The following is a 25,050-nucleotide window of genomic DNA, read 5'->3' as shown; positions in this document are numbered from 1 at the left end:
TTGCTGTTTCTTGATTCCCCCCACTCCCATTTGGGCATTATCTATGGACTTCCCCCCACATAGTTAGAGCTATGCAAATATTATTCATAGCTGAGCCAAAGAGTAAAACTGTTGTTGCTTTTCCCTTCCTACACATTTCTGTTTTATGCAAAAAATATTTATTCAGAAACCATGTACTTGTCATTAATTCTACCTTACACCCTTCACCAGTTGTCTAAATCTTCTTAAGACATTCAGGCACATCAGACATCCTATTGTGTTTAATCTCCATAAAGAAATTTCTTCTCAAGTCTCTTACTTTGCTCAGATCTGGACTTTTGCCTTTTGTACCTGGTGTGATCCTGAGATCTTCCTTCATCATCAACCTGGGGTTTCTTACTTTTCTCCCTTGTTTTGATTAGACATCTTTATTATCTTCCTGAGTAAAACACATGGGAGATACAGTTTTTTGAGACTCTGGGTGTCTGAAAATGTCTTTATTGTATCCTCCTGCTTTATTGATAATACATCTGGGTACGTTTGAGAATTTTGAGCGCATTGCTCAAGTGTCTGATGACATTCTGATTACTGAGCTTTCATATGTAACCTTTTAGTATCTTCTCTTTGTTCCCCATGTCCAGAACTTTCACAATGGTTTGCTTTGTTGATGACTCTGGAGCCCTTTCACTTTGATCTTTCAGTTCTGGGGAATTTTCTTTTTTTTTTTTTTTTTTCTTAAAAATAGTTTTATTTTAAATCCAAATGAATTTTTAGTTTAAATCCAAACTTTTACAAAAACTAAACACTTTCTTAATTAAGTATATACCAAAAATATCAATGATTTAACTTGCTTCTGTGTATAGTTTTTCCAAACATGAGCACCACCATGATCATTACCATTACAACTATAGCATTCCTTTTTTTTTTTTAATTAATTAATTTATTTATTTTTGGCTGTTTCGTCTTCGTTGCTGCATGTGGGCTTTCTCTAGTTGGAGCGAATGGGGGCTACTCTTCATTGTGGTGCGTGGGCTTCTCATTGCGGTGGCTTCTCTTGTTGTGGAGCACAGGCTCTAGGCTTGCAGGTTTCAGTAGTTGTGGGACACGGGCTCAGTAGTTGTGGCTTGAGGGCTCGAGAGTGCAGGCTCAGTAGTTGTGGTGTGCGGGCTTAGTTGCTCCGCGGCATGTGGGATCTTCCCAGACCAGGGCTCAAACCTGTGTGCCTTGCATTGGCAGGCGGATTCTTAACCACTGCACCACCAGGAAAGTCCCACGGCATTCTTTTTTAAAACTTGTTTTTCATCCAGAATTTCACACATTAATTTTTCAGTTGGATATTTAAATTCCACTATTAATCATTAATCACAGAAATGGCAGTCAAAGATATCCTCTGATCTTCCTTACTCTGACCCTCTCTCTTTTCACGTGGCTTTCTGAGTTTGGCAATTGTCAACAGATTTACGGAGCTGCGGGAAGAAGCTGTTGATTTACGCAGCTGCGGGAAGAAGCCGATGACCCCATTTCATTCTTCCTTCCCTCTGTAATTCCTATGTCTGTGTAAGGATAGGCTCTCCACTTCAATACAAGTCTTGCACAGGATGTTCTACACATATATTTTTGTATATTTATTGAAAAAAATCCGTGTATAAATGGACCCACGCAGTTCAAACCCATGTTGTTCATGGGACAACTGTAGATCCTTCACACGCCTTCTCAACACTGCACTCCACGTAACCACTGAGTGACAAACATGGATGGGTTCATTTATCTTGAGTCTTTCTTCTATTATATGTGGAATCTGCTATTCAAGTCTGATAGGTTTTTGCTTCCGTTTGGTCTTTTCTGTTTCACATATTCTGTGGGGAACTTTCTTGAATTACTCTATTTCCTCTTTGTTTTTTTCTCTATTCACATTATGGAGTGTTTACTTTTTGGATATTGAAACGTCTAGGCTGATTATCTGTTTTTTTTGTTATGCTTTCTTGCCCATTTTCCATCTCTTTGTATTTTTCCTCAACGCTACGGACTGAATGTTTGTGTCCCCCCAAATCATATATTGAAACCTAATGCCCAATGTGATGGTATTAAGAGGTGGGGCCTTTGGGAGGTGCTTAGGTCATCATAGTGGAGCCCACATGATTGGAATTGATGTTCCTATGAAAGAAACCCCACAGAGCCTCCCTAGTCCCTTTTGCCATGTGAGGTTATAGTGAAAAGATGGCTGTCTAGGAAGTGGGCCCTCTCCAGACACTGAATCTGGTGGTGCTTTGATCTCAGACTTTCTAGCCTCCAGAACTGTGAGAAATAAAAGTTTGTTATTCATAGGCCACCCAATTTATGGTATTTTGGTTATAGCTGCCTGAGTGGACTAAGACTCTTAATTTAATTTTTCTTTTCTGCTGTAATGTTTTTAATTTCTAAGATTTTTTCCCTCTGAATGTTTCTTTTTTTAATAAAAGTAGAGTGTTCTTGTTTCAGGGTTGCACTATTTTTTCTCTCTAAGAATAATAATAGTTCTTTTGAAATTTTGTTTCCCAATGTAGTGTCTTTCCTCCAGCTTGCCTTTTTTAGTTTGTTTTCTTTGGTTTCTATCTTTCGTGTTAGGGGATTACTTCAGATATCTAAGAATCCTTTGTTGCCTGTCGAATGGGGGGGCTGCCAAAAAGCCAGCTGGAAGCTCCGAATTTTTGAGCAGGACTCTTCTGCTATGAATGCCAGTATCAGGTGATCTGACTTGGCTTTTGTGTTGGAGAACCTCTGGTGTCAGTTATTTAGCTCCTTCCTCTTGGAAAGATTATATTCTGTAGAGAAAATTTATCTAATCTCCTGCTTGAGGTTGAAGATTTGACTGTCTGCCTGTGATTTAACAGTTAAGTGGGGGAAGAGGTCTGGAATTTTCACATATTCACTTAATGCCCCCTCTTCCCAGTACTGAACCCTACCCTTCAAATAACCTTCTGTCCCTGGAGATTTTTTGGTTTGCCCTTTTCAAAGAAAGCCTTCAGTATTATCCAGGGTGAGGGAGGGGTAGTTATCTTGTTCTGTAAATTAGGGCAGGGCTCTGGGCTGTCTGATGACTCAGTTCTCTATATTTTAGCCCATCTTTATATCCTCACTTTCAGAGGTAAGTGGTAAATCGGATTGGTTTTGGCTTTCTCCACTGCTGGTTTTATTTTTCTTGGGTTTGCTAGGAAACGTCTTTCTGTTTCCAAGTTTCCCTAATTTTGTTGTATTATTTCTGTACCTATTTTTCCTCTTCCTTTAGGTTCATAGCTTTCTTTAAAAAAAAAAATTATTTTTTTCCTTTAATTGTTTAAATGAGATTTCAGGAGGGAGTTAAAGGTTGTTGCATGTGTTCAGTTGGCCACCTTTACCCAGGGGTAAACTTTAATTCATCTGTTTAATTATAACTGTACAATGGTATTGGATTCCAGCTATATCATAGATTCAGTAGGGCCTTCATAGCGACCCTAGCAGTGAACTTAACCATCATGTACAATGTTATGTGTAGAAATATATTCAAAGATCTGTAACACCAGTTTTCAAATGATCTTCTCATTTATAAGAGGGTAAAATGTATTTGCGTTGTCAAATAGTTCCATGTTTTTCTCATCCCGTTAGATTACTTTTCTTCAGGAGAATGATCGTATGCTTCAAGTGCTTAGCACTGCTGCAAACCCAAACTCCAGCTACAAGTTATAGTTCATTGTTCATTGCCAAGGCAAAAGGGAGGATGTCCTAAGGAACTTTAACAGAATCATCTAGTACAAGCCTTCATTTTACAGATGATAAACTCAGGGCCCAGAGTGATCAACTTGCTTCTGGGTCTGTGGAGTGTTCAGTGAAGCTATTTGGTACCCAAATCTACCCTAAGTATATGGTAAATTATTACAGCAATTCTCAATTTTTTGGTATCAGAACCCCATTATACTCTTAAAAATACCCTCTTATGCTTTTAAAAAGTGTTGTTTATGTGTATTATATGTATATTGATGTTTACAGTATTAGAATTTAAAACAGAAATTTAAAAAAATACTTGTTCATTTGAAAATGGTAATAAACCCATTGCATGTCACCATAACATTTTTAAAATGAAAAATGTATTTTCCAAAACAAAGAACAACTTTGAAGAGTGGCATTATTTTATACTTTTGAAAATCTCTTTGATGTCGGCATAATAGAGGGCACCTGAATTCCCTATCTGCTTCTGTGTTCAGTCTGTTGCCACATGTCGTTTTGGTAGAAGTATAGGAAGTATATCAGGCCTCACCAAATATGTAGTTAAAAGATGGTGGAACCTTTTCAGGTAATTGTGGATATTCTTTGCTACTATACCAAAACTTGGCAGGTGGTAGTTTCTTAAAGATTAAGTTTGCAGTGTGGAATCTGAAAGCATATCAGTGGACCTTTCATGCTGTGTTACATAAAGTATATTGGTCTGTCTAGAACGTTGAATGGATCTTTTATCCATGCCTGATTTTGTAACATGCATTGCTATTTGCAAAATATTGGTTTAGTGAGTTAAGCACATTTTCCAAGTGTTGACACATTTCATTATACAGTATTAAAAAGCACATTTGTTAATATCGCCACAGTATCCTCAGGAAAGCCTTTTTAAGTATTGGGACACTGTCAAGTTCACAGTGGCAGATACATGTTTTCCAGAATTCTGATTTTTTCTTGAAAGCTCAAATTTTATCACTGGCAATAAACCTTGTCAGTTATTTTCCTAAAGTGACAAACTCATTTATTTTCAAGAAAATGCCATATTGACAAGTCTGAATAACTATAATTTGTCACTGTTCTTTCAAGTAAAAGTGGTGTTCCATGATAGTTGTGCAAGAGCTTTTCCTTGAGACAGTCTCTTACTTTGGTAAGCAGAGGAAGTGTTTATGTATACTTCCCATTTGTCAAATAGAATATTAAAAAGATGTATTCAAAGATTGAAATTTAATTACATATATCAGGACCAGCCCTAGGATGAAGTGAGTGAGGCAATTAGGGTACAAAATTTAAGAAGGCACTACTTGAAAGTACCTCCTTAAATTTTGCACCCTCCATGCCTTACTTGCACTCTGGTCCTGGCCCTGAGATTAATAATTTTTACTGTTCCATCAAGGTCTTCTTAAGTGAAAGTGCATGGAAGTGAAGAATACACTGTTTAGCTTGGGGCCACTGTCTTGATTTGTGCTGAAGCTACAGAGTTTTGCCCTTTTCCTCTTTACACCATTGCTTTTGCATCATCGTTGTAAATGTCAACACAATGAAAAAAAGTTTAGTATTATTTACAAAATGTATTAGTATTATTTTAGTATTTTAGTTTTAGTATTATTACAAAATGACCTTAACATCACAGACTCCTGGGTTCTCAAACCATCTTTGAGAACCACTGTCTGTTCTATTATGCTTCATTATAGTATTTTGATAAATGCTTCTCATTGATTTATCTGTTTCAGTACATGGAACTTTAAAAAATGAATGTCATTTAACTTATTAGCTAGGGAGATTAGTAATATTCTGAGAACTGCTTCTTTATGTCTTCCACAGGAGTTGACCATCAACATTTAAGCTACTTAAAAATGATACAGTAGTGGTTCTCCCTTTACTTGCACATTGAAATCATCTGGAGTACTTTAAAACCACTCTATGGGTCCCACTCCTAGAATTTGATTGGTTTGGGGTGCTGATTGGACATTGGGGTTTTCAAAAGCTCCCCAATTGATAGTGATATGCAGCCAAGGTTGAGAACTGCTGCTTTATGGAGGATTAACACTCTTTTGATCAGCTGTTTATGCAAGTGTTTTCTACATTATTTAAATAAAATGTAATAAAAAAATAGTTTCGACACTGTTCCTGGGACAAAAAGAGATTAGATTATGATGCCAAGTAGGTTAAAAACAACTTGAGAAATAGCATACAGTTCTGTGAAAAAGTATACTTAGGGAGAAATGTATTAGTGGTTTTTTTAAAATGAGGCTGATAATTCTGGTTGTATTATTGTAGCCTGTGATGGGTCACTTGTTAATTCTCAGAAGTTCAATTTATAGTTAGTGTTTAAATATTCACTGTGTAGAAGACATTATATTAGTAATTGAGTAGAAATAACATGACCATTTCTTAGAAAATGAAGTTTAAAGGACTGCAAGCACATTTTTCAGGTGCTAATATTTTGTTTCATTTTTTTCTTAGAATTCACAGTTAAATATAAATATGGTATTATTCAAAAGATTTTTCTCTTTGTTTCTTTTAGAACTAAAGTTGGGAGAACTGCTTCATGATAAGCTGTAAGTATTTGTGTCCTTTGAAATAGTGTAGTGTAATATTTCCATCTATTTTGTCTCCTGTGCAATAGTATTCCTTGAAGTCTGAGTAATTTTACATTTCAAAGCTGTAAGAATAACACTAATTATATATTTTTAACCTTGGTCAGCTGTTTTGGGGCAGCTGACCTTAGTCGTGATAGGAAGTGGTTGTACCTAGTGAAACTGTGACTTATGGTCATTCCTTGAGGGTAGGTGTACAGGATGTGGAATTTCTTGAGAAAAGGTATTGGTTGCATGTCGTATGTGATAACGCTGGTTGATGACCAGAGGTAGGTGATTAAATGCCTAGATGAAAGTAGATTGAGAATCCCTAGAAAGGTAAATGAAAGGAAATTCTTGATTATATTTATACTCCCATAGATAGCCTCAGTTCCCATACTGCTGTGGCCAGACTCAATTTTCAAGGTTGGGAGTATGAAATTTTAAATTAGTAAGTAGACAAGATTGGACATTTGTTAGGGGAAGTAGGAACTTGAAGCTTAATTCTTCTCAGACTTTAGTGACATCAGAATCATCAGAAGGGTTTTAAAACACAGATTTCTGGAACCCACCCCCAGAGTTCCTTATTTAGTAGGTCTAGTGTGGGATCACAGAAGTTGCATTTCTCAAGTTCTCAGGTGAGATTGATGCTGCTGATCTAGGGACCACACTTTGAGAACCACTGTAGGTCATCATTTTGATGTCACAGGCAGTGATAGGAAGGATATAATGAAATCAAACCATAAGCTAATGCAGGAAAGAATGTGGCTCCTGACTATGGAATAACATTTGAGAGAGGGCCGCTAGAGGGACATAGCCCTCTTCATTTCCCCAAGGTTTTAGACACTGAGCCCAGGGATCATGATTGCCAGCAGCCTGCCCTGGCCATCTATTAAATTTGTATCCTTTTAATCCATATCTTCTTTAACTGTCATTTCTTTTCCCCCTAGCATGTATGGTCTTCTAGCCTTCTATGTCATTTACTTATCTTTATTGTTTGTTTCCTTCCACTAGAACGTAAGCCCCATGAGACAGGCAAGTTTTTTTTGCTCACTCATGTATCTCAAGTGCCTAGAACAGTGCCTAGCACATAAGCAGGCACTCAGTATTTGTTGAATGCATGGAATAGCTAACTTACTGCTACTCTGGTTTCTGTAGCAATTTTACTAATAAAGCAAATACCTTATTTTTAAAAAAAATTTTTTATTGGAGTATAACTGCTTTACATTGTTGTGTTAGTTTCTGCTGTACAATGAAGTGAATCAGCTATATGTATACTTACATCCTCTCCCTCTTGAGCCTCCCTCCCACCCCCCACCCCACCTGTCTAGGTCATCACAGAGCACCGAGCTGAGCTTCCTGTGCTTTATAGCATGTTCCCGCTAGCTATTTTATGCATGGTAGTGTATATATGTCAATCCTAATCTCCCAATTTGTCCCACCCTTCCCTGCCGCCTGTGTCCACATGTCCGTTCTGTACATCTGTGTCTCTGTTCCTGCCTTGCAAATAGGTTCATCTGTACCATTTTTCTAGATTCCACATATATGCATTAATATACGATATTTGTTTTTCTCTTTCTGGCTTACTTCACTCTGTATGACAGACTCTAGGTCCATCCACATCTCTACAAATGACCCGATTTTGTTCCTTTTTATGACTGAGTAATATTCCATTGTATATATGTACCACATCTTCTTTATCCATTCATCTGTTGTTGGACATTTAGGTTGTTTCCACGTCCTGGCTATTGTAAATAGTGCTGCAATGAACATTGGGGTACATGTGTCCTTTTGAATGGTTTTCTCAGGGTATATGCCCAGTAGTGGGATTGCTGGGTCATATGGTAGACTTTATTGATCTAGCGTTTTAATTGTGCCATTAACAGCTTTTCTTTAGTTGTTTTCATATAAGCAATAAACGGATACTTTGTTTTTAACAAATTTAAACATTAGAGATGAAGCAGAACTTCCCATGACACCATCTCTCCAACACAATCTCTGTTCTTTGCTTGGAGATAGTCATTGTTATAAGTCATCAGATTGTTACATGTCCTGGACCTATAAAAAATATATATACTTATATACGTGAATGAAATCTATAGAACTAGTTAACTGTAAATGGGGATATATAGTACAGTATTCATCTATATGCCATTTTTTATGTAAGGGACTTGAGCATCTGTGGAGGCTCCTGGAGCCAACCCCCTGTATAGCAAGGGTCGACTGTGTGTATTCTGCAAATTCCCCACCCCCCCCTTTCAGTATATCTTGGAGATCTTTCCATGTTAGCTCCACCTTGTTCATTTTAACTGCTGCTTTTTATTTTATAAAATGACTGTACCATAATTTGTTCTATGGTATCCCTATTGATGGACATTCAGATTGCAACATTTTTTGGTAACATGGGAAAATTGAAAACATTTAATTTATACAAGCCTCTTTATACATATACATGTGCAAATGATTTTTAGGATAGAAGCCCAGAAATCAAATGACTGGATTTTAATGGATTCAGTCAAATTTTTTCCCTCACAAAAGTCTTTATCAATTTACACTAACACCAACAGCATATGAGAGTACAAATTAAAAAACAAAAGTTTCCTTACCCCGCCCCCCCCGCCAAAAACCAGCATCATTTTGTTTTGCATTACTTGATTACATTAGAATTTGAATAGCTTTTTACTTTTTTATTAATAGTTTATATTTTCTCTTCTGTTAATTATCCATTCATGTCCTTTGCCTACTTTTCTTTGGATTATTTGTCTTTTCCTATTTGTATGAGTTATATATTCTGGATATTAACTTTTTCAAAATTACCTATATTAAAAATATTTCCCCTAGATAATTGTCAGTGTTTTAACTGACTGGTTTATTTTTGCATATAAATTTTTAATATTTTACACAGTTGGAGTTATCAACTTTTTTCTTTGTAGCTTTGTTAATTATTAAAAGAGTTTTTGTTTGTTTGCTTATTTTAGGTTTAGAACTTAGATCTGCCTGGGGTTTGTTTTATTAAATTGCGTAAATCAAAGATTTCACTTTTTCAGGATGGTTAGCCATTTGTCTTAATAGTATTTATTGACTAATACACTGTTTTTCCACTAATTTGAAATTCCACCTTTATCATATGTACTTCCTACAAAAACATGGCTTTGGATTGTTTTTTCTTCATCTGTGTATGCTAGAATGCTTTTAATTATTACAGGTTTATAGTATCTTTGATATTTGGTGAATCCCTATTTTATTGAAAAGGTTCTTTTCCATTTTTGCATATTTTCTCTTTCGGCTTGACAAGCTCTTTGAAAAATACCATTTGGGTTTTGATTCGCAACATTGTGTCAGATTTATAGATGAGAGTTTTCTTCAGTATGCTCATATTGTCAGAGTATCTTAAATTGAAGCATTAAGAGGTTTGATGGATTTCAGGGAGTGTCTCCTTAAAGCTCTTCTTTTTTTTTTTTAATTGAATTATAGTTGATTTACAATGTGTTAATTTCTGCTGTACAGCAAAATGATTGTTATACGTATGTACATGTTTTTTTATGTATCCTTTTCCATTATGGTTCATCATAGGACATTGAATATAGTTCTCTGTGCTATACAGTAGGACCTTGTTGTTTATCTGTTCTCTATATAATAGTTTACATCTGCTAACCCCAACCTCCCACTGCATCCTTCCCCCAACCCCCTCCCCCTTGACAACCACAAGTGTGTTCTCTATGTCCGTGAGTCTGTTTCTGTTTCGTAGGTAGGTTCATTTGTGTCATATTTTAGATTTCACATGTAAGTGATATCATACGGTTTTTGTCTTTTTCTGTCTGACTTCACTTAGTATGGTAATGTCTAGGTCCATCCATGTTGCTGCAAATGGCATTATTTCATTCTTTTTTATGGCTGAGTAGTATTCCATTGTATTTAGGTACCACACCTTCTTTATCCATTCATCTGTAAGTGGACATTTAGGCTGTTTCCATGTCTTGGCTGTTGTGCAATAGTGCTGCTGTGAACATAGGGGTACATGTATCTTTTTGAATTAAAGTTTTGTCTGTATATGCCCAGGAGTGGGATTGCTTTATCATGTGGTAATTCTATTTTTAGTTTTCTCAGGAACCTCCGTACTCTTTTCCGTAGTGGCTGTACCAACTTACATTCCCACCAACAGTGCAGGAGGGTTCCGTTCTCTCCACATCGTCTCTAGCATTTGTTATTTGTAGAGTTTTTAATGATGGACATTCTGAGCAGTGTGAGGTGGTACCTCATTGTAGTTTTGATTTGCATTTCTTTAATAATTAGAGATGTTGAGCATCTTTTCATGTGCCTGCTGGCCATTTGTATTTCTTCTTTGGAGAAACGTCTATGTAGGTCTTCTGCCCATTTTTCAATTGGGTTGTTTTTTGTTGTTGTTGTTGAGTTGTATGAGCTGTTTATGTATTTTGGAAATTAAGCCCTTGTTGGTTGCATCATTTACAAATATTTTCTCCCATTCTGTAGGTTGTCTTCATTTTGGTTATGGTTTCTTTTGCTGTGCAAAAGCTTGTAAGTTTGATTAGGTCCGATTTGTTTATTTTTCTTGATGTCTTACTGCTGCTGCTTTTCTGAGAGAAATGATTTAATGTAACAAGGTAGATGTCTTTATTTTCCTGGTAATCTAATGGCTTAGACCAAGCAAAATAGGAAGTCAGTAGCTTGATGGACAGTCGAACTTTCTTTTAGGCTTTTCTTTTCTCATATCTCAATTAAAGATATACTAACTAATCTGTCCACACTACATCACAACTATCTGCTTCTATGTCTAATAAGCTACAAACATCAGACCATCAAAATTTCTGGATTTTATTTTTTTCTTATGTAATGGCCAAAACTTTGGGCATTATAGATGGTAACATGCCAGGTTTTTAGACTTTCAAGGTGTAAAGAAAATGAAAAAAATCTAAAAGTTACATTTGATAATGATTATTCCAAACATAGCTTTCTAAGTGTTAAATAGAGAAAATTATTTAAAGAAGGCAAAATGAAATCCATTGTAGATCAGTTGATCTCTTTTTTTCCAAAAACTTCTAATGTGTGAACTTTTTGAAGGAAGAACAAAAACAACTTTGGTTTTAGTTCTTTTCTTGCCTCATAGTACATGTAAAATAATTTGAGTGACAAGTACATGGAAGAATTTTTATGTTAAAGGAAGATTATCTAATTGAAGTAGAAGTGATAGCAAGTTGGGAAGACCAAATACATAAAATAGGGTAGTTATTTAAAGTACTGTAATAATTTTTGTACCATTGTTGGAATCTGGGTAAGCTTATTAGTTCATAAACAATTTGTAGAGTCAGTTTTTTTATTTGCAGATTTGGTCTTTTTGAAGCTATGTCAGCCATTGAAATGATGGATCCCAAGATGGATGCTGGCATGATTGGAAACCAAGTTAATCGAAAAGTTCTCAATTTTGAACAAGCTATCAAGGTAGTCACCATTGTGCCTTTTGTGTTTTCTTTTGTTGTTTGTTATTCATATTTTAAAACATTTTGATTAATAACGGAAATCAAACTTCGTATGTTAAAGTGTAATTTTCTTAAATGCCTCTCAGGTATGTAAACAAGCGTTGGTTATCTTTCTCTTTCCATTGAAATTTTAATTGTTTAAGGTCTCCATTAAAAGCTTGCTCTAAATTTGTGTCTGTGTGCATTTTTTAAGTTAATTTTTGAAAGCATTTGAGTATGTATTCATATACCTGGGTAATTGGCTTAGGGATTAAATTTTATGTATTAATATATTAAGTAAAATGCTCGTGGTAGTGAACTAGATGTTTAACTCAATGAGAATTGATTTAGAAGTTCATTCATAGTTGCCTCAGAGTTTAATTTTTGCGTATTTTGTGAAGAAAGATTTGCTAAGTAAGTGGATAGTGTTAAAAAAAAATTATGAGTAGTATAGTTAATTAGTTTAAGGGAAATGTTTAAAACATTTTTTTTCTTTGTAAGTAGTTTTATTTTCTTTGTGAGTAGTTTCAATTCATTAAAATGCTTCATACTTATTAATGTTTAAAACTAATTTGAACTGTGCTTTTAAAATGCTTGTTGGTTTGACTTTATTTTTTTATAAAGGCCTTTATTCTGTTTCAAATTTGAGAGGCTTTGATTTTTCATATTGAAGACCCATTAAGATACATTATTTTTAAGAATACAGAGTTAATTTGGCACCTTAGTTTTATCAGCTGATGAGATAGTTTCCTTAGAACTGATATTTTAAAATATTTACTGTACATAGTAGCCATACATATTTTAAAAACTTATATATATGTCATATTTCCCCTTCTTTTTAGGATGGCACCATTAAAATTAAAGACCTCACCTTGCCTGAATTGATAGGGATAATGGATACATGTTTTTGCTGTTTGGTAAGAGTTAAGATAACATGTTGGTTAATTTAAAAACTGTGACTTACTTGAATTTCAGTTTGGAAGTATATACATCAACATTGAATATGAAATATATGTAATGCTTGGCCTAGTAAGATGTACATAAGATTAGCAGGCCAAGTTATGCTGTAGGAAACAGCATTTTATCTTTTCATCTGAGTGGTTTTAGGTTCTCATTTTCTGGAAGGATATTTTCTTTCCAAGGAAGATAATAATATATAGGCATTATCCAAAGTACCCTTTTTATTCTCACGCTACCCAGGGAAACAAATCTGAAATTGGGAGGTTCCATTAATAAGCATGAAATTGAACCAACGAGAATTTTGGATTGGCTTTGGATAAGTTTTTTTCCTAATCTAAGGTATACTGAAGTAAACTGGCCATTTTCTACTATGAAGAAAATTTTTTAATGATTTTTATATATATGCTGAATAGGTTGTCTTCCCTGGATCATGTGGTTTAATTGTGGGAAAATTCTCATTTGTACAGCCCTTTTTTCTGCCCCCTTCTTTCTGACTGTCCCTTTCTTTTTTAAACTTGATATTAAATCATTGTCCTTAGAAATAATATAAAATTTCTTCATTTGTGCATCCAGTAAAATACTCATTGATTGCCAGTGTGTGTGAAGTACTTCTGTTATGTATTTTTTGTGTGTATTTTTCACTTTGGTCTTTTTTTTTTTTTTAATAAATTTATTTAATTTATTTATTTTTGGCTGCATTGGGTCTTCGTTACTGTGCGCGGGCTTTCTCTAGTTACGGCGAGCGAGGGCTACTCTTCATTGCAGTGCGTGTTCTTCTCATTGCGGTGGCTTCTCTTGTTGCGGAGCATGGGCTCTAGGTGTGTGGGCGTCAGTAGTTGTGGCATGCGTGCTCTGTAGTTGTGGCTCGCAGGCTCTATAGGGCAGGCTCAGTAGTTGTGGCTCACGGGCTCTAGAGGGCAGGCTCAGTAGTTGTGACGCACGGGCTTAGTTGCTCCGCAGCATGTGGGATCTTCCCGGACCAGGGCTTGAACCTGTGTCCCCTGCATTGGCAGGCGGATTCTTAACCACTGCGCCACCAGGGAAGTCCCTCACTTAGGTCTTATATCAGCTCTGTGAGCTATCTGGTGTCACTCTTATCTATTTGCCTAGGGTTACTTTGCTAGGAAGGGGCATAACCAGAATCCTGGTCCTGATTCTTCTTCCTCCAAAGCTGTCTGTTTCTCTCAGAGATGTTTTAATTACTGTTTCGCCATTTACTGTCTTAGTGGAATAGGATAAAAGGAGGCAAGGAGGAGGATTTTTGTCAAAGTTGAGGAACAATTCTGTGAGACTCGGGGCTGTATCTAAGTTTGAACTTTAATAGGCAGATGGTTTTCAGTCTGGAAAGTCTCTCTTCTGCACACTAGTAACACAAAATACACATCTTAATTAGAGCAGTTTTCATGTGCTTTTCTCATTTTGTAATGTAGCATTTTTTTTGCTCTATTGCAGAATTCTTGGACTTAGTGTAAATTATAACTGAATAAACTTGGGCAAATTATTTACACTCTCTGACTATTTCTTTATATGTAAGATGAGAAAAATACCGCCTTCCTCAAAGTGTTAGGAAAAAATGAGATAAGATATATGAAAATACCTAGCATAGTACTTAGATATCATAATTACTCAGTTTTGGCTGCTGTTCTTCTAGCTTCTAGCACATGGTACTTGGCTCATGGTAGTCACTCAGTAAAATGGTGTTGCCTGATTATTTTTGTGTTTTAGAAAGATCCCTCTGAATGGGGTTACTGAAGTAGAGGTGGGAGGCAGGGAAACAGTTGCATAGTTTCTTGTAGTAATCCAGGTGAGATGTGATGCACTTGACTGGGTTAGTAATAGTTGGGTTGAAAAAGAAGAGTTGAATGAGTGGCTAAGAACCAGGTTAGCTCTAAAGTTGTGAATTCCTTAATTTCATGGGTTTTTATTGACTACATTGTAGAATTGATAGCTTTTGGATGTGATGTAAGGAGGCCCTGTAATTTCATTAATCTCTGAATATTCGCAAACTGAATTATATAAAAGAATGCTTCCCATATCTGTTACTTTAAGGTAATCATGTTTTTAATTCTTGAAAGACTTTAGTTAATGAAAGTGAATTCTAACTGTATTTTGTCTTTTCTGACCTTCCTTTTAATCATCTTTTAAATCTTGTGATTAATCATATTTATTTGGGCCTGTGGCACTCTGGCCTTTGACTGTTGGATCAGACTTTTCAGACTCTGTGTATCACCTTAAACATGTGCATTCTTTTATTTCTTTATAGATAACATGGTTAGAAGGCCATTCCTTGGCACAGACAGTATTTACGTGCCTTTACATTCATAATCCAGACTTTATAGAAGATCCTGCCATGAAAGCTTTTGCTCTGGGTATCTTGAAAATCTGTGACATTGCAAGGGAAAAAGTAAATAAAGCTGCTGTTTTTGAAGAGGTAAGATTTTGTAATATAAGAATTCCTGAAGCTCGTTGACCACCTTATTCAGTGTGAAGTATTTAAATGATTGTGTGATATGTATTTTTTTGTCAACATTTATAGTTAAAAATAGTTTTTTAAAGTAATATGCTGTTGATGTTTACAAATATATTGGCTAAAACAATCCAGTTTTCTCCAAGAAAGGACCTTCATCTTAATGTGTGTTCCTTCTGTCAATCTCAGTCTTTAGATAAGAGGGAGCTAAGGAAAACAAAGTTATGAAGAATAATTTAGAATATAAACGTTTTCTTCCACTTAGTACTAAGTACCTCAGCCTGAGGAAGTGTTGTGCATTTTAGACATAGAAAGATTTTTTTCTCTTTATCATAAAAAAAAGATTTCAGATACTGATATTTTAAGGGGAGATGTGATAGCATTTGAAACTATTGATAAGTAATTATTTTTGTTTAATTCTTTACTTTGTTGAAACTGTTTTTTTTTCCACACTGTTACTGATACAGAATAAATATCTTAGGCTCCAGCAATGGTTCAGTGCAAAGCTTTTCTAAATTTATATTATGTATATGAGAATAATGAAATATATGCCTAATGTGATTTTCACATTTGAATGTGTGGCTTATGAGTTGTTTATGAAATACTGTGTACTTCTTATACACTCATTGGTTTTTTAGCTACATATTTGAATTGATATGGATGTCATTATGGAAAGTCTTATCCATTTGGATGGAATTTTTTATAAGATTAGTTTGAGTTAAAAAGTGAGAAGAGTCATACAAATTATTTTAAGTACATTCTTAAAGTACACCCAAAAAGACATAAAAAATCAGTGGGAAAGAGAAAGGATTTTTTTCCCAAATAGTACTGGAACAATTAGTTAGTACCCTTGAAAATTACTTCATCAGCGTTTTACATCTTCCTTAGTCCATTTGGGCTGCCATAACAGCATACCATAGACTGGGTAGCTTATAAACAATAATTTATTTCCTATAGTTCTGGAAGCTAAGAAGTGTAAGATCAAGGCAACAGCAGATTTGGTGCCTGGTGAGGGCCTGCTTCCTGGTTCATCTTTGCACTGTGGCCTCACATGGCAGAAGGAAGGGTGGGGAGCTCTCTGGAGTCTCTTTTATAAGGACACTAATCCCATGTATGAGGGCCCCAGCCTCATGACCTGATCACCTCCTAAAGGCTCCATCTCCCAGTACCATCACATTGAAGGTTAGGTTTCAACATATAAAATTTGACGGGACACATTCAGGCTGTTTACGGTTAGGTTTCAACATATAAAATTTGACGGGACACATTCAGGCTGTTTACTGCAGTTGATTGATATGTCTTAAGTCTCGATCTATAGGTTCCCCCTCTTTTTTATTTTTTATTTTTTTAAGCCTTGCGACTTTTTGTTAAACAACTCTGTGGATTCCTCCCAAAGGCCCCACCTCCAAATACTATCGCACTGGGCATTAGAATTTCACATATGAGTTTGGGAGTGAGAGGGGGACACAAACATTCAGTTTATAACAACATCAGAGTAAATTGTAGATAGAAAAAATATTTCAAGTGTAAAAAGTTATTTAAAAATCGGAAGACAGTTTACGGAAATAAAATGACCATTAAACATAAGATTCTTAACCTCACTTTAGAAATGCAAATTAAAACTGTGAGATACCATGTTCTACCTGTAACAGGCACTCACATGCTGTGAGTGTGTGTGTGTGTGTGTGTGTGTGTGTGTGTGTGTGTGTAGGATATGAATAGTCATTGTTTCCCTCTTTTTAATCTTTGAAAAGAAAGTTTATTTGGAAATATTTTCCAAATAACAGCAGTTACAGTAACAGCACAAAGAACACCCAGATTCAGCTGCTATTAACCTATTATCTCATTTGTTTTTTCAGTTTTTCTCTCATGCATGTATGTATATATGTATTTTTTTTCTCTGAATCATTGCAGAGTAAGTTGTGTACATTATGATCTTCTTCCCTGAGACACGTCAGTATGCACCTTGTAAGGAAAAGGGCACTCTCATACACAACTACAGCACAATTATCAACCTCAGTAAATCTATAATACCAATCCATTACCCATGTTCCATTTCTATCAGTTGACTCAGTAATGTCCTTCTTATCTTTCCCTACGGTATGGGATCCAGTCTAGGATCATGTCCTTCATTTAGCTGCATATCTCTTTAGTGTCCTTTAATCTATAACAGTTCCTTATCCTTTTGTCTCTAATGACAGTAATATTTTTGGAAAATGCAGCCCTCTCCTGCTTTCCCCTTTTTAATAGAATGTTCCTCACTTGGGGTTTGTCTGCTCTTTCTTCATGATTAGATTTATATTATGCAGTCCTGGCTGGCATATGATGTGAGTGATGTTGTGTCCTTCTTATGATATCACATCTGAGGCATACAGTGTCCATCTGCCCCTCAATGGTGATGTGATTTTATCACCCCATCAAGGTGTTTTCTGATTGCTATATGGTTACTTTTTAAAAAAAAATTTATTTTACTGAAGTATAGTTGATTTACATTGTTGTGTTAATTTCTACTGTATATCATAGTGATTCAGTTATACATATATACACATTCAGTTATACATATATACATATTCTTTTTCATATTTCTTTCCATTATGGTTTATCACAGGATATTGAATATAGTTCCTGTGCTATACAGTAAGACTTTGTTGTTTATCCATCCTATATATAATAGTTTTCATCTGCTAATCCCACACTCCCAATCCATCCCTCGCCCACCCCCTCTTCCCCTTGGCAACCACAAGTCTGTTCTCTGTCTGTGAGTCTGTTTCTCTTTCATAGATAAGTTCATTTGTGTCATATTTTAGATTCCACACATAAGTGATACCATATGGTATTTGTCTTTCTTTTTCTGACTTACTTCACTTAGTATGATAATCTCTAGGTCCATCCATGTTGTTGCAAATGACATTATTTCATTTTTATGGCTGAGTAGTATTCAACTGTATATATACCATATCTTCTTTATGCATTCATCTGTCGATGGACATTTAGGTTGTTTCCATATCTTGGCTGTTGTAAATAGTGCTGCAATGAACTTTGGGGTGCGTGTATATTTTCAAATGATAGTTTTGTCTAGATATATGCCCAGGAGTGGAATTGCAGGATCATATGGCAACTCTAGTTTTTTGAGGAACCTCCATACTGTTTTCCATAGTGGCTGCACCAGTTTACATTCCCATATGGTTACTATATCTAACCTTGCATACATAATAAGGAATCTCTAGGGAAACACTTTAAGATCATATAAATATCCTGCTCATTAAAGTCTCTCCCTATATATTTAGTATCCATTCATGATACTTGCTTGGACTAATCTTGACTGTGTTGGCTGCAAAATGATGATTTTGAACTCTAGCACTCCCTCCACATTTATTAGGACAGGATTCCATTATAAGCAAGATTCATACATTTTTTGATGGGAGTGTAAATTCATACAACTTTTTAAAAGAGCAGTTTGGTAATATCTATGACTTAAAATGCATGTCTTGTTTCAGCAGTTTCACTTTTAGGAATTTAGCCTATAAATATATTTGTGCTTATCCCCAAAGGTCTACATACAAGGACATTAATTGTAGTGTTGTTTGCAGTAACTAAAGTCTGGAAACTAATGTCCATCAATAGGAGACTCATTAAATGACACTACACTCATACAGCCAAGTAAGTGTTGTGTAACCTTTTCAGAGGAGGAGGTGGGCTTACTTATACAGATGAGATTAGATTTCCAAATTAATATAAAATAAGTTAGGTGTAGAAAAGCATGTGTAGCTTGCTACTGTTTTTGTTTTCTTTTTTCTAAAGAGATAGGTACTTAAATCTTCATACACAAGAAGATAACTAGGGTATTTGAGGGTCAGGGTATATACTTGTTTGTACTACTGGAATTTTTATTATATGCCTGTATTACTTTCTTTTTAAATAAACTAAAAAAATTTTTTTATGATAGAAGTAATCAAATTTCTATATAGTCTCTGGATGAAGGACTTACTAAGAGATGGGAGAAATCCTAAAGGAAAGGACTAATAGGAAGAAAACTGATAGAAAAAATTCTTAGGAAAAATATAGACAACAAAATAATCAATTTTTGTGTATTAAGATCCCATTCAAATAAAACATGATACTAAAACCCGAATGAATAAATGCGCAGTAAAATAAATACCTCATTCATAGAGGAAGGTTATCAAATGGCCATAATATTTTAAAAATTTAGGCTCAGTGTAATCCAAGAAAAACAAAATAATAATTAGTTCACTTTTCATCTACAAAGTTTTTAAAATGAGAATATTCAATGTTGGTAAGGATGCAATATGTTGGCACTTTTTTTTTTTTTTTTTTTTTTTTTTTACTAGTGGGGGGTATGCATTAGCATAGCTGTTTTGGAAAACAGTTTGGCAGTGTATATATCAAGAGTCTTAAACATATTGACACCATTTAAACTAGTTAGTTCACCTCTAGAACTCAGCCTCAAAGAAATTATTAGAAATGTGGCTGCTTTATGCCCAAGTGCATTAATCAGTGTTTTTTGTTTGTTTGTTTGTTTGTTTTTTTTTATAATTCATCTGAGATTTTATCTTGTAGAGTTTTTTTTTTTTTTTTTTTTTTTTCACACACTTAATCAGTGTTTTTAATAGGGAAAACTGGTATCAATCAAAATGCCACCATTAGGGTTATGGTTGAAATAAATTATGGTTAATTTATTACACATAACTGATTACGTGTAATGAATATATAGTGATCACAAAGTATTTAATATAATGGAAAAAGGCATACTTTAAAAGGTTAAGAAGGCAGCACACAATGTAATCAATTATGTAAAAATAAAGAAAACTGAAAAGAAACATAAACAAAAGTTAGCTCCTAGGCTGGAAAGATGATATTTTTCCTGTTTTGCTAAACTTTTCAGATTTTCCAGATAAATTTGTCTCAGTTTTAATAATTAAAAAAAAAATTGATCTTCCAGTAAAATCCTTAAGAGGCCTGGTAATGAATAAATAAGAACGACTTAAATAATTTGCTTGTTTGAAGTGGATGCTTCAGAAGTTCCTAGATGATTATGTATTTTGTCTCTGCTTTGTTTTTACTCCTGAACTGGAGACGTTTTCAGTTGCCTAAAGATGTTTCTTTCTCAATATCTTGCTCTCATGCAAATGGGAACCACAGTTCCCCCATTGGATGGCTTTTCCTCTTGGATTCTGTATCTTGTAAAATGGTGTCTTTAGTGTTATCTTTGATTACTTTTTTTAACCTCCGACATCCAGATCCTTTTACCTTGCAAGTGTCTTGAATCTGGGCACTGTTTTTTCTTCCCTCTCATTGTTCCTGCTTTAGTTCATGCCTCTGTCCGCTTTAGGTTAGGCTCCTGTGAGAGTTTCTGAACTCTACTTTCTGGCCTAGTCTTTTCCCTCTAGTCCATTCTCCACTTGACCATCAGTTTCTTAAAGGTAATCTGGTCATGTTCAGTTTTGCTCTTTGAAAGTTTTCACTAGGGTGTGTATTTTAATAAAAGTAATGATACTTGTACATAGTATACAAAATCGAATAGCCCACAAGACTTATAATGAAAAAATTATAGTGCTCTGCTCTTTCCTTATCCATTCATAATAATATTCAATTCTTTTAGCTTTTTCTACTATCTACTTCTATGTTTCTGTATAATAGGCTTATATTCTAGTTTCTGGGTTTAAGGGTTTATCAGTTTTTAGCTATAGTATAGCAGCACATTTTTAGCATATGTTTAGCATTCATACATTACCTCCTCACTCCAAATAGTAATTCACTTTGTGGTTAAATCATTCAATTCTGACATTATTGTGATTGTATATATATTAATGACAGATGAGCCAGAGTAGTGTATGCTTTTTTTTCCTCATACAAATTTTTTTTTTCTTGAAGGTAATAACTACCTCTTCTTTTTGGTTTGCTTAGTTTTATGTGTACTTTTCCTTAATTCTTCTTTTCCCATTATTATTAAACACATCAGGTAATCTGTATATTTCATCATGTATATAAACATCTATATATATATATATCAGGTAATTTATAATTTTTGTTTTGAAATGCTCTTCTTGAACTTCTTTGTTCTCTAGCTTCAGGCTGGGTCAGTTGCTTTCTAGGCCCACTGCACAGCTGTCATCCCAGGTTTCTCTGCACCATTCTCCTGGGAATTCCATTTCCCTCTCTTTTTGTTAGATCCCTAGTTACCTGGATCTCGTGCCTTTATTGTTCTTAGTTTATTACTTTGTGCAGTGTCTCCAGTTTCTTCGGGGAGACAGGGAGGGAATTTTTCTTTGAGACCTTGCATGTCTGAAAATGTCTTCCCTGCCCTCACACCTGATTGATAGTTTGGCTGTAATAGATTTCTAGGCTGGAAAATAACTTCCTCAGCATTTTGAAGGCATCGTTCCACTGATTTGTAATCCCAGTGTTACCATCCTGATTCTTTATATGCGACTCATGTTTTCTCTTTAGAAGCATTTAGAATTTCTCTTTTTAATGACCATACCTTAGATTAGTCTTTGTAACCCCTTAATGATCTTTGAAGTTTAAAGCATCCCGTTCTTAGACCACCACCTCTGTTTCTAAATTACTTGTGTTCTGATTCCTAGAGTTCTTCACTCCTACTTGGACTTCAGTTTATTTATATCATCGTTTCATTGTTATTAACCTCTTGACCCTCTTTTCCAAATCTAAGTATCATCATCCTTTATTACAGTCATTCCATTGCATATACTTTCAGCTCCCTTCCTCTCTTGCCTTGTTATACCTCAATTCTAGTTGAATCTAACCCTTGGCCTACTCTGCCCTTAAACCTGCACATCTCAGTGTGACTGGAAAAAAATTCATTTCCACTGATTGGTCCTACTACCATTTCATCACCAGTAACTGCACGTAGGCCCTCCGTGCTCCCTAACAATCATTACATTTCCCTAGTTCATTCACTCCACTCCCCTCAAACTTCTAACACTTTGACCATCCTCACTTGAAGCAAATGACCTACCTTTCTGTTGCACTGAATAAACAGAAGCAGTCTTCCCACCTACTTGCATATGTGACCTCTTTTCTGCTGCCCTTCTGTTATGTAGATAAACTTTCTCTGCTTCTAAGAGTGATCCCTTCTGCTTGTGCCTTAGATTCCATACTCAGTCTTATATTCAAAGACATTGGTCTACCAATTCTCACCTTTATCCCTTGAGTAATGAATTTGCTGCTCTACTGGATCATTCCTATCAGCATACAAACATGCTTTATTCATGTTACTCAATCTCAAAAATACCATTTCATGGCATAGTTTTGTCCTTCAGCTTCTGCCCATATCTCAGTTCTTCTTTTCAGCCAGTATCCTTAAGAGGTGTTCATACCCACCGTCTCTGGTTCTCTCCTCTTTTCTCTGTTGAATCCACTCCAATCAGGCTTTGAACACGTGTTCCACCAAAATTGTGACATTATGGTCATCAAAGACCTCAGTGTTGCTAAACGCAGTGGTTAATGTTTGGTCTTAAACTTGACCTATCAGAAGATTTTGACATAGTTGATCACTCCATCTTTGAAACAGATTATTTTCTTGGCATTTAATATGTCCTTTATCCCTGGTTTCCCATCTCAATGGTTGTTCTTGTTTGTCGTCTCATTCTCTAAACCAGCAGTATCCAATAGGAATATAATGCAAGCCACATACATAATTTAAAATGTTCTAGTAACCATGGGTAAAATTAATTTTAATAACATTTATTTAGCCCAATATATCTAAAATAATACTTCAATATATAATCAGTTTAAAAATATTAATGACCCTAGCTGCATAGGGTATCCTGTGTGGAGGATACCAATCCATAGTACTATCACATCTGTTTTTTATTTAGTATTACTACCCACTTCTGTGGAAAGCTGGGCAAGACACTAATTGTAGGGTATTCTCTGCCTGCCACTGGACCTTAGAAGTGGGGGAAGAGACAATTTACAAAACAGGAAATGCATATGGCTTACAAAATTATGGGAAAAGAATTTTTTTAAACAACTCACTGATGATCCAAAAATGCATGTTAAAACTAGATACCATTTTTTTGGCCTGTGAAGTAAATGGGTATAAATGTGAGACAACCTGAAGCTTGCAACAGAGCAATAAAATGGACAGTTCTTTTCTTTTTAATCTTTATTTATTTATTTGGCCGTGCCGGGTCTTAGTTGTGGCACACAGGATCTTTTAGTTGTGGCATGCAGGATCTACTTCCCTGACCAGGGATCAAACCCGGGCCCCCTGCATTGGGAGCGTGGAGTCTTAGCCACTGGACCACCAGGGAAGTCCCTAAAATGGATACTTCTTTTCCTGTTGGAGAGAGAATAAATTGGTCCAGATATTTTGGGGAAAAAATATTAATGAAATATTTTGAATTCTTTTTTTTCTACTGAATATTCTCAATCTGGTATGTATTTTACACTTACAGCACATCCCAGTTTGAACTAGTCTCATTTCAAGTGCTCGGTAATTATGTGGCACACAGCTCTAAACATTGGTGTGACTCAGGCTCACTCTTTACACTTCTTTATCTATACTCTTGATGATCTCATGCAGTTTCGTATTTTTAAATTCTGTCTCTGCTAATGAGGCCAAATTTATATTCTTAACCTAGGCTTGTTCCCTAAATGTCATATTCATATACGCTGCTGCCTATTCTACATTCTCACTAGGATGTCACACATAACATTTCCAAAATGAAGCTGCTGGTTTTCCCCTTGCTTCCAACTTCTTTCTTCTGTAGTCTTCTCAATCTCAGCAAATGGAACTCCATTCTTCTAGTTGCGCAGACCAAAAACCTGGGCATCATCCTTAACTCCTCTCTTTCTCCCGTACCCTGCATCTAAACCCTCAGGAAGTCCTTGGCAAACTACAGCCTGCAGACCAGCCCTGCTGCCTGTGTCTTTTATGGTCCTTGATCTAAGAATATTTTTTTTCCTTTTAAATGGTTACATTTATTTAGTTATATAAGTGCCTACTCAGTATTCTCTGTTTTGCCACTTGGTCTGCAAAGCATAAAATATATATAATCTGGCCCTTTAAGAAAAAATTTGCCTATCCTTAATCTGTACTATCTATTTATTGATTTCATTAACATATGCTGGACATTGTGGCAAGTGCTGGGAATAAAATGATAGGCATATCACTTTGCTGTGCAGAGTGAGGATGGGAGTCTAAGAGCTTCTTTCTTAGACATCCAGCTTCTTATTCCTCTAGCCCCACATCTTTTTTCTTTTTTTTTTTAAATTTATTTATTTTATATTTGGCTGCGTTGGGTCTTTGTTGCTGCGCGCGGGCTTTCTCTAGTTGCGGCAAACGGGGGCTACTTTTCGTTGCTGTGTGCAGGCTTCTCATTGCGGTGGCTTCTCTTGTTGTCCAATTACTTGGCATCTTCCAAAAATTGCCGTATGTGTCTTGAATGTTGTCTTCCATTTTCTTTGTCTTCTTTGTCCTTTGGAATTCAAACTTTTCATTCCTTTACTGATGTATAGTATGATTTCAAGAGGTGTAGTGGAAATACCACATTTAACCAAAAGTCCATTGTTTCTACTGCCTACCTGATAAGATTCAAAACCCTTAGAGTATCTATTTTTATCATCTGGCCCCAATTTTATTACTCATTTTTTATTACTTCTTGATTTTTTTATTGAGTTATATGGCATACGACATTGTCTAAGTTTAAGTAGTATAGCATATTGATTTGCTGCATTTATATTGCAAAATGATTGCCATAGTAGCATTAGCTAACACCTCTATTGTGTTACATAATTGTCATTTCTTCTAGTGTTGGGAACAATTAAAATGGAGTCTCTTAGCAAGTTTAATGTTTATAATAGTTTTGTTGTCTGTAATCAC

At 35.3% G+C, this 25,050-nt stretch overlaps 1 protein-coding gene across 5 annotated transcripts in view; it reads left to right on the top strand.

Annotated features, from left to right (window-relative positions):
* The window catches only part of NAA35 (N-alpha-acetyltransferase 35, NatC auxiliary subunit), a 95,105-nt gene that overhangs the window by 5,994 nt on the left and 64,061 nt on the right, over positions 1 to 25,050 (top strand). For all 5 annotated transcript variants that reach the window (XM_059924503.1, XM_059924502.1, XM_059924504.1 and 2 more), the window contains exons 3-6: positions 6,230 to 6,263; positions 11,624 to 11,738; positions 12,598 to 12,672; positions 14,979 to 15,146. In XM_059924503.1, the coding sequence (XP_059780486.1) occupies positions 6,230 to 6,263; positions 11,624 to 11,738; positions 12,598 to 12,672; positions 14,979 to 15,146 (392 nt within the window). The remainder of the gene's footprint in view (positions 1 to 6,229; positions 6,264 to 11,623; positions 11,739 to 12,597; positions 12,673 to 14,978; positions 15,147 to 25,050) is intronic.

The sequence above is a fragment of the Balaenoptera ricei genome, chromosome 6 (genome assembly GCF_028023285.1).
Source record: "Balaenoptera ricei isolate mBalRic1 chromosome 6, mBalRic1.hap2, whole genome shotgun sequence".
In the NCBI taxonomy this organism is placed as follows: domain Eukaryota; kingdom Metazoa; phylum Chordata; class Mammalia; order Artiodactyla; family Balaenopteridae; genus Balaenoptera; species Balaenoptera ricei.
This window is presented reverse-complemented; position numbering and strand designations above follow the sequence as displayed.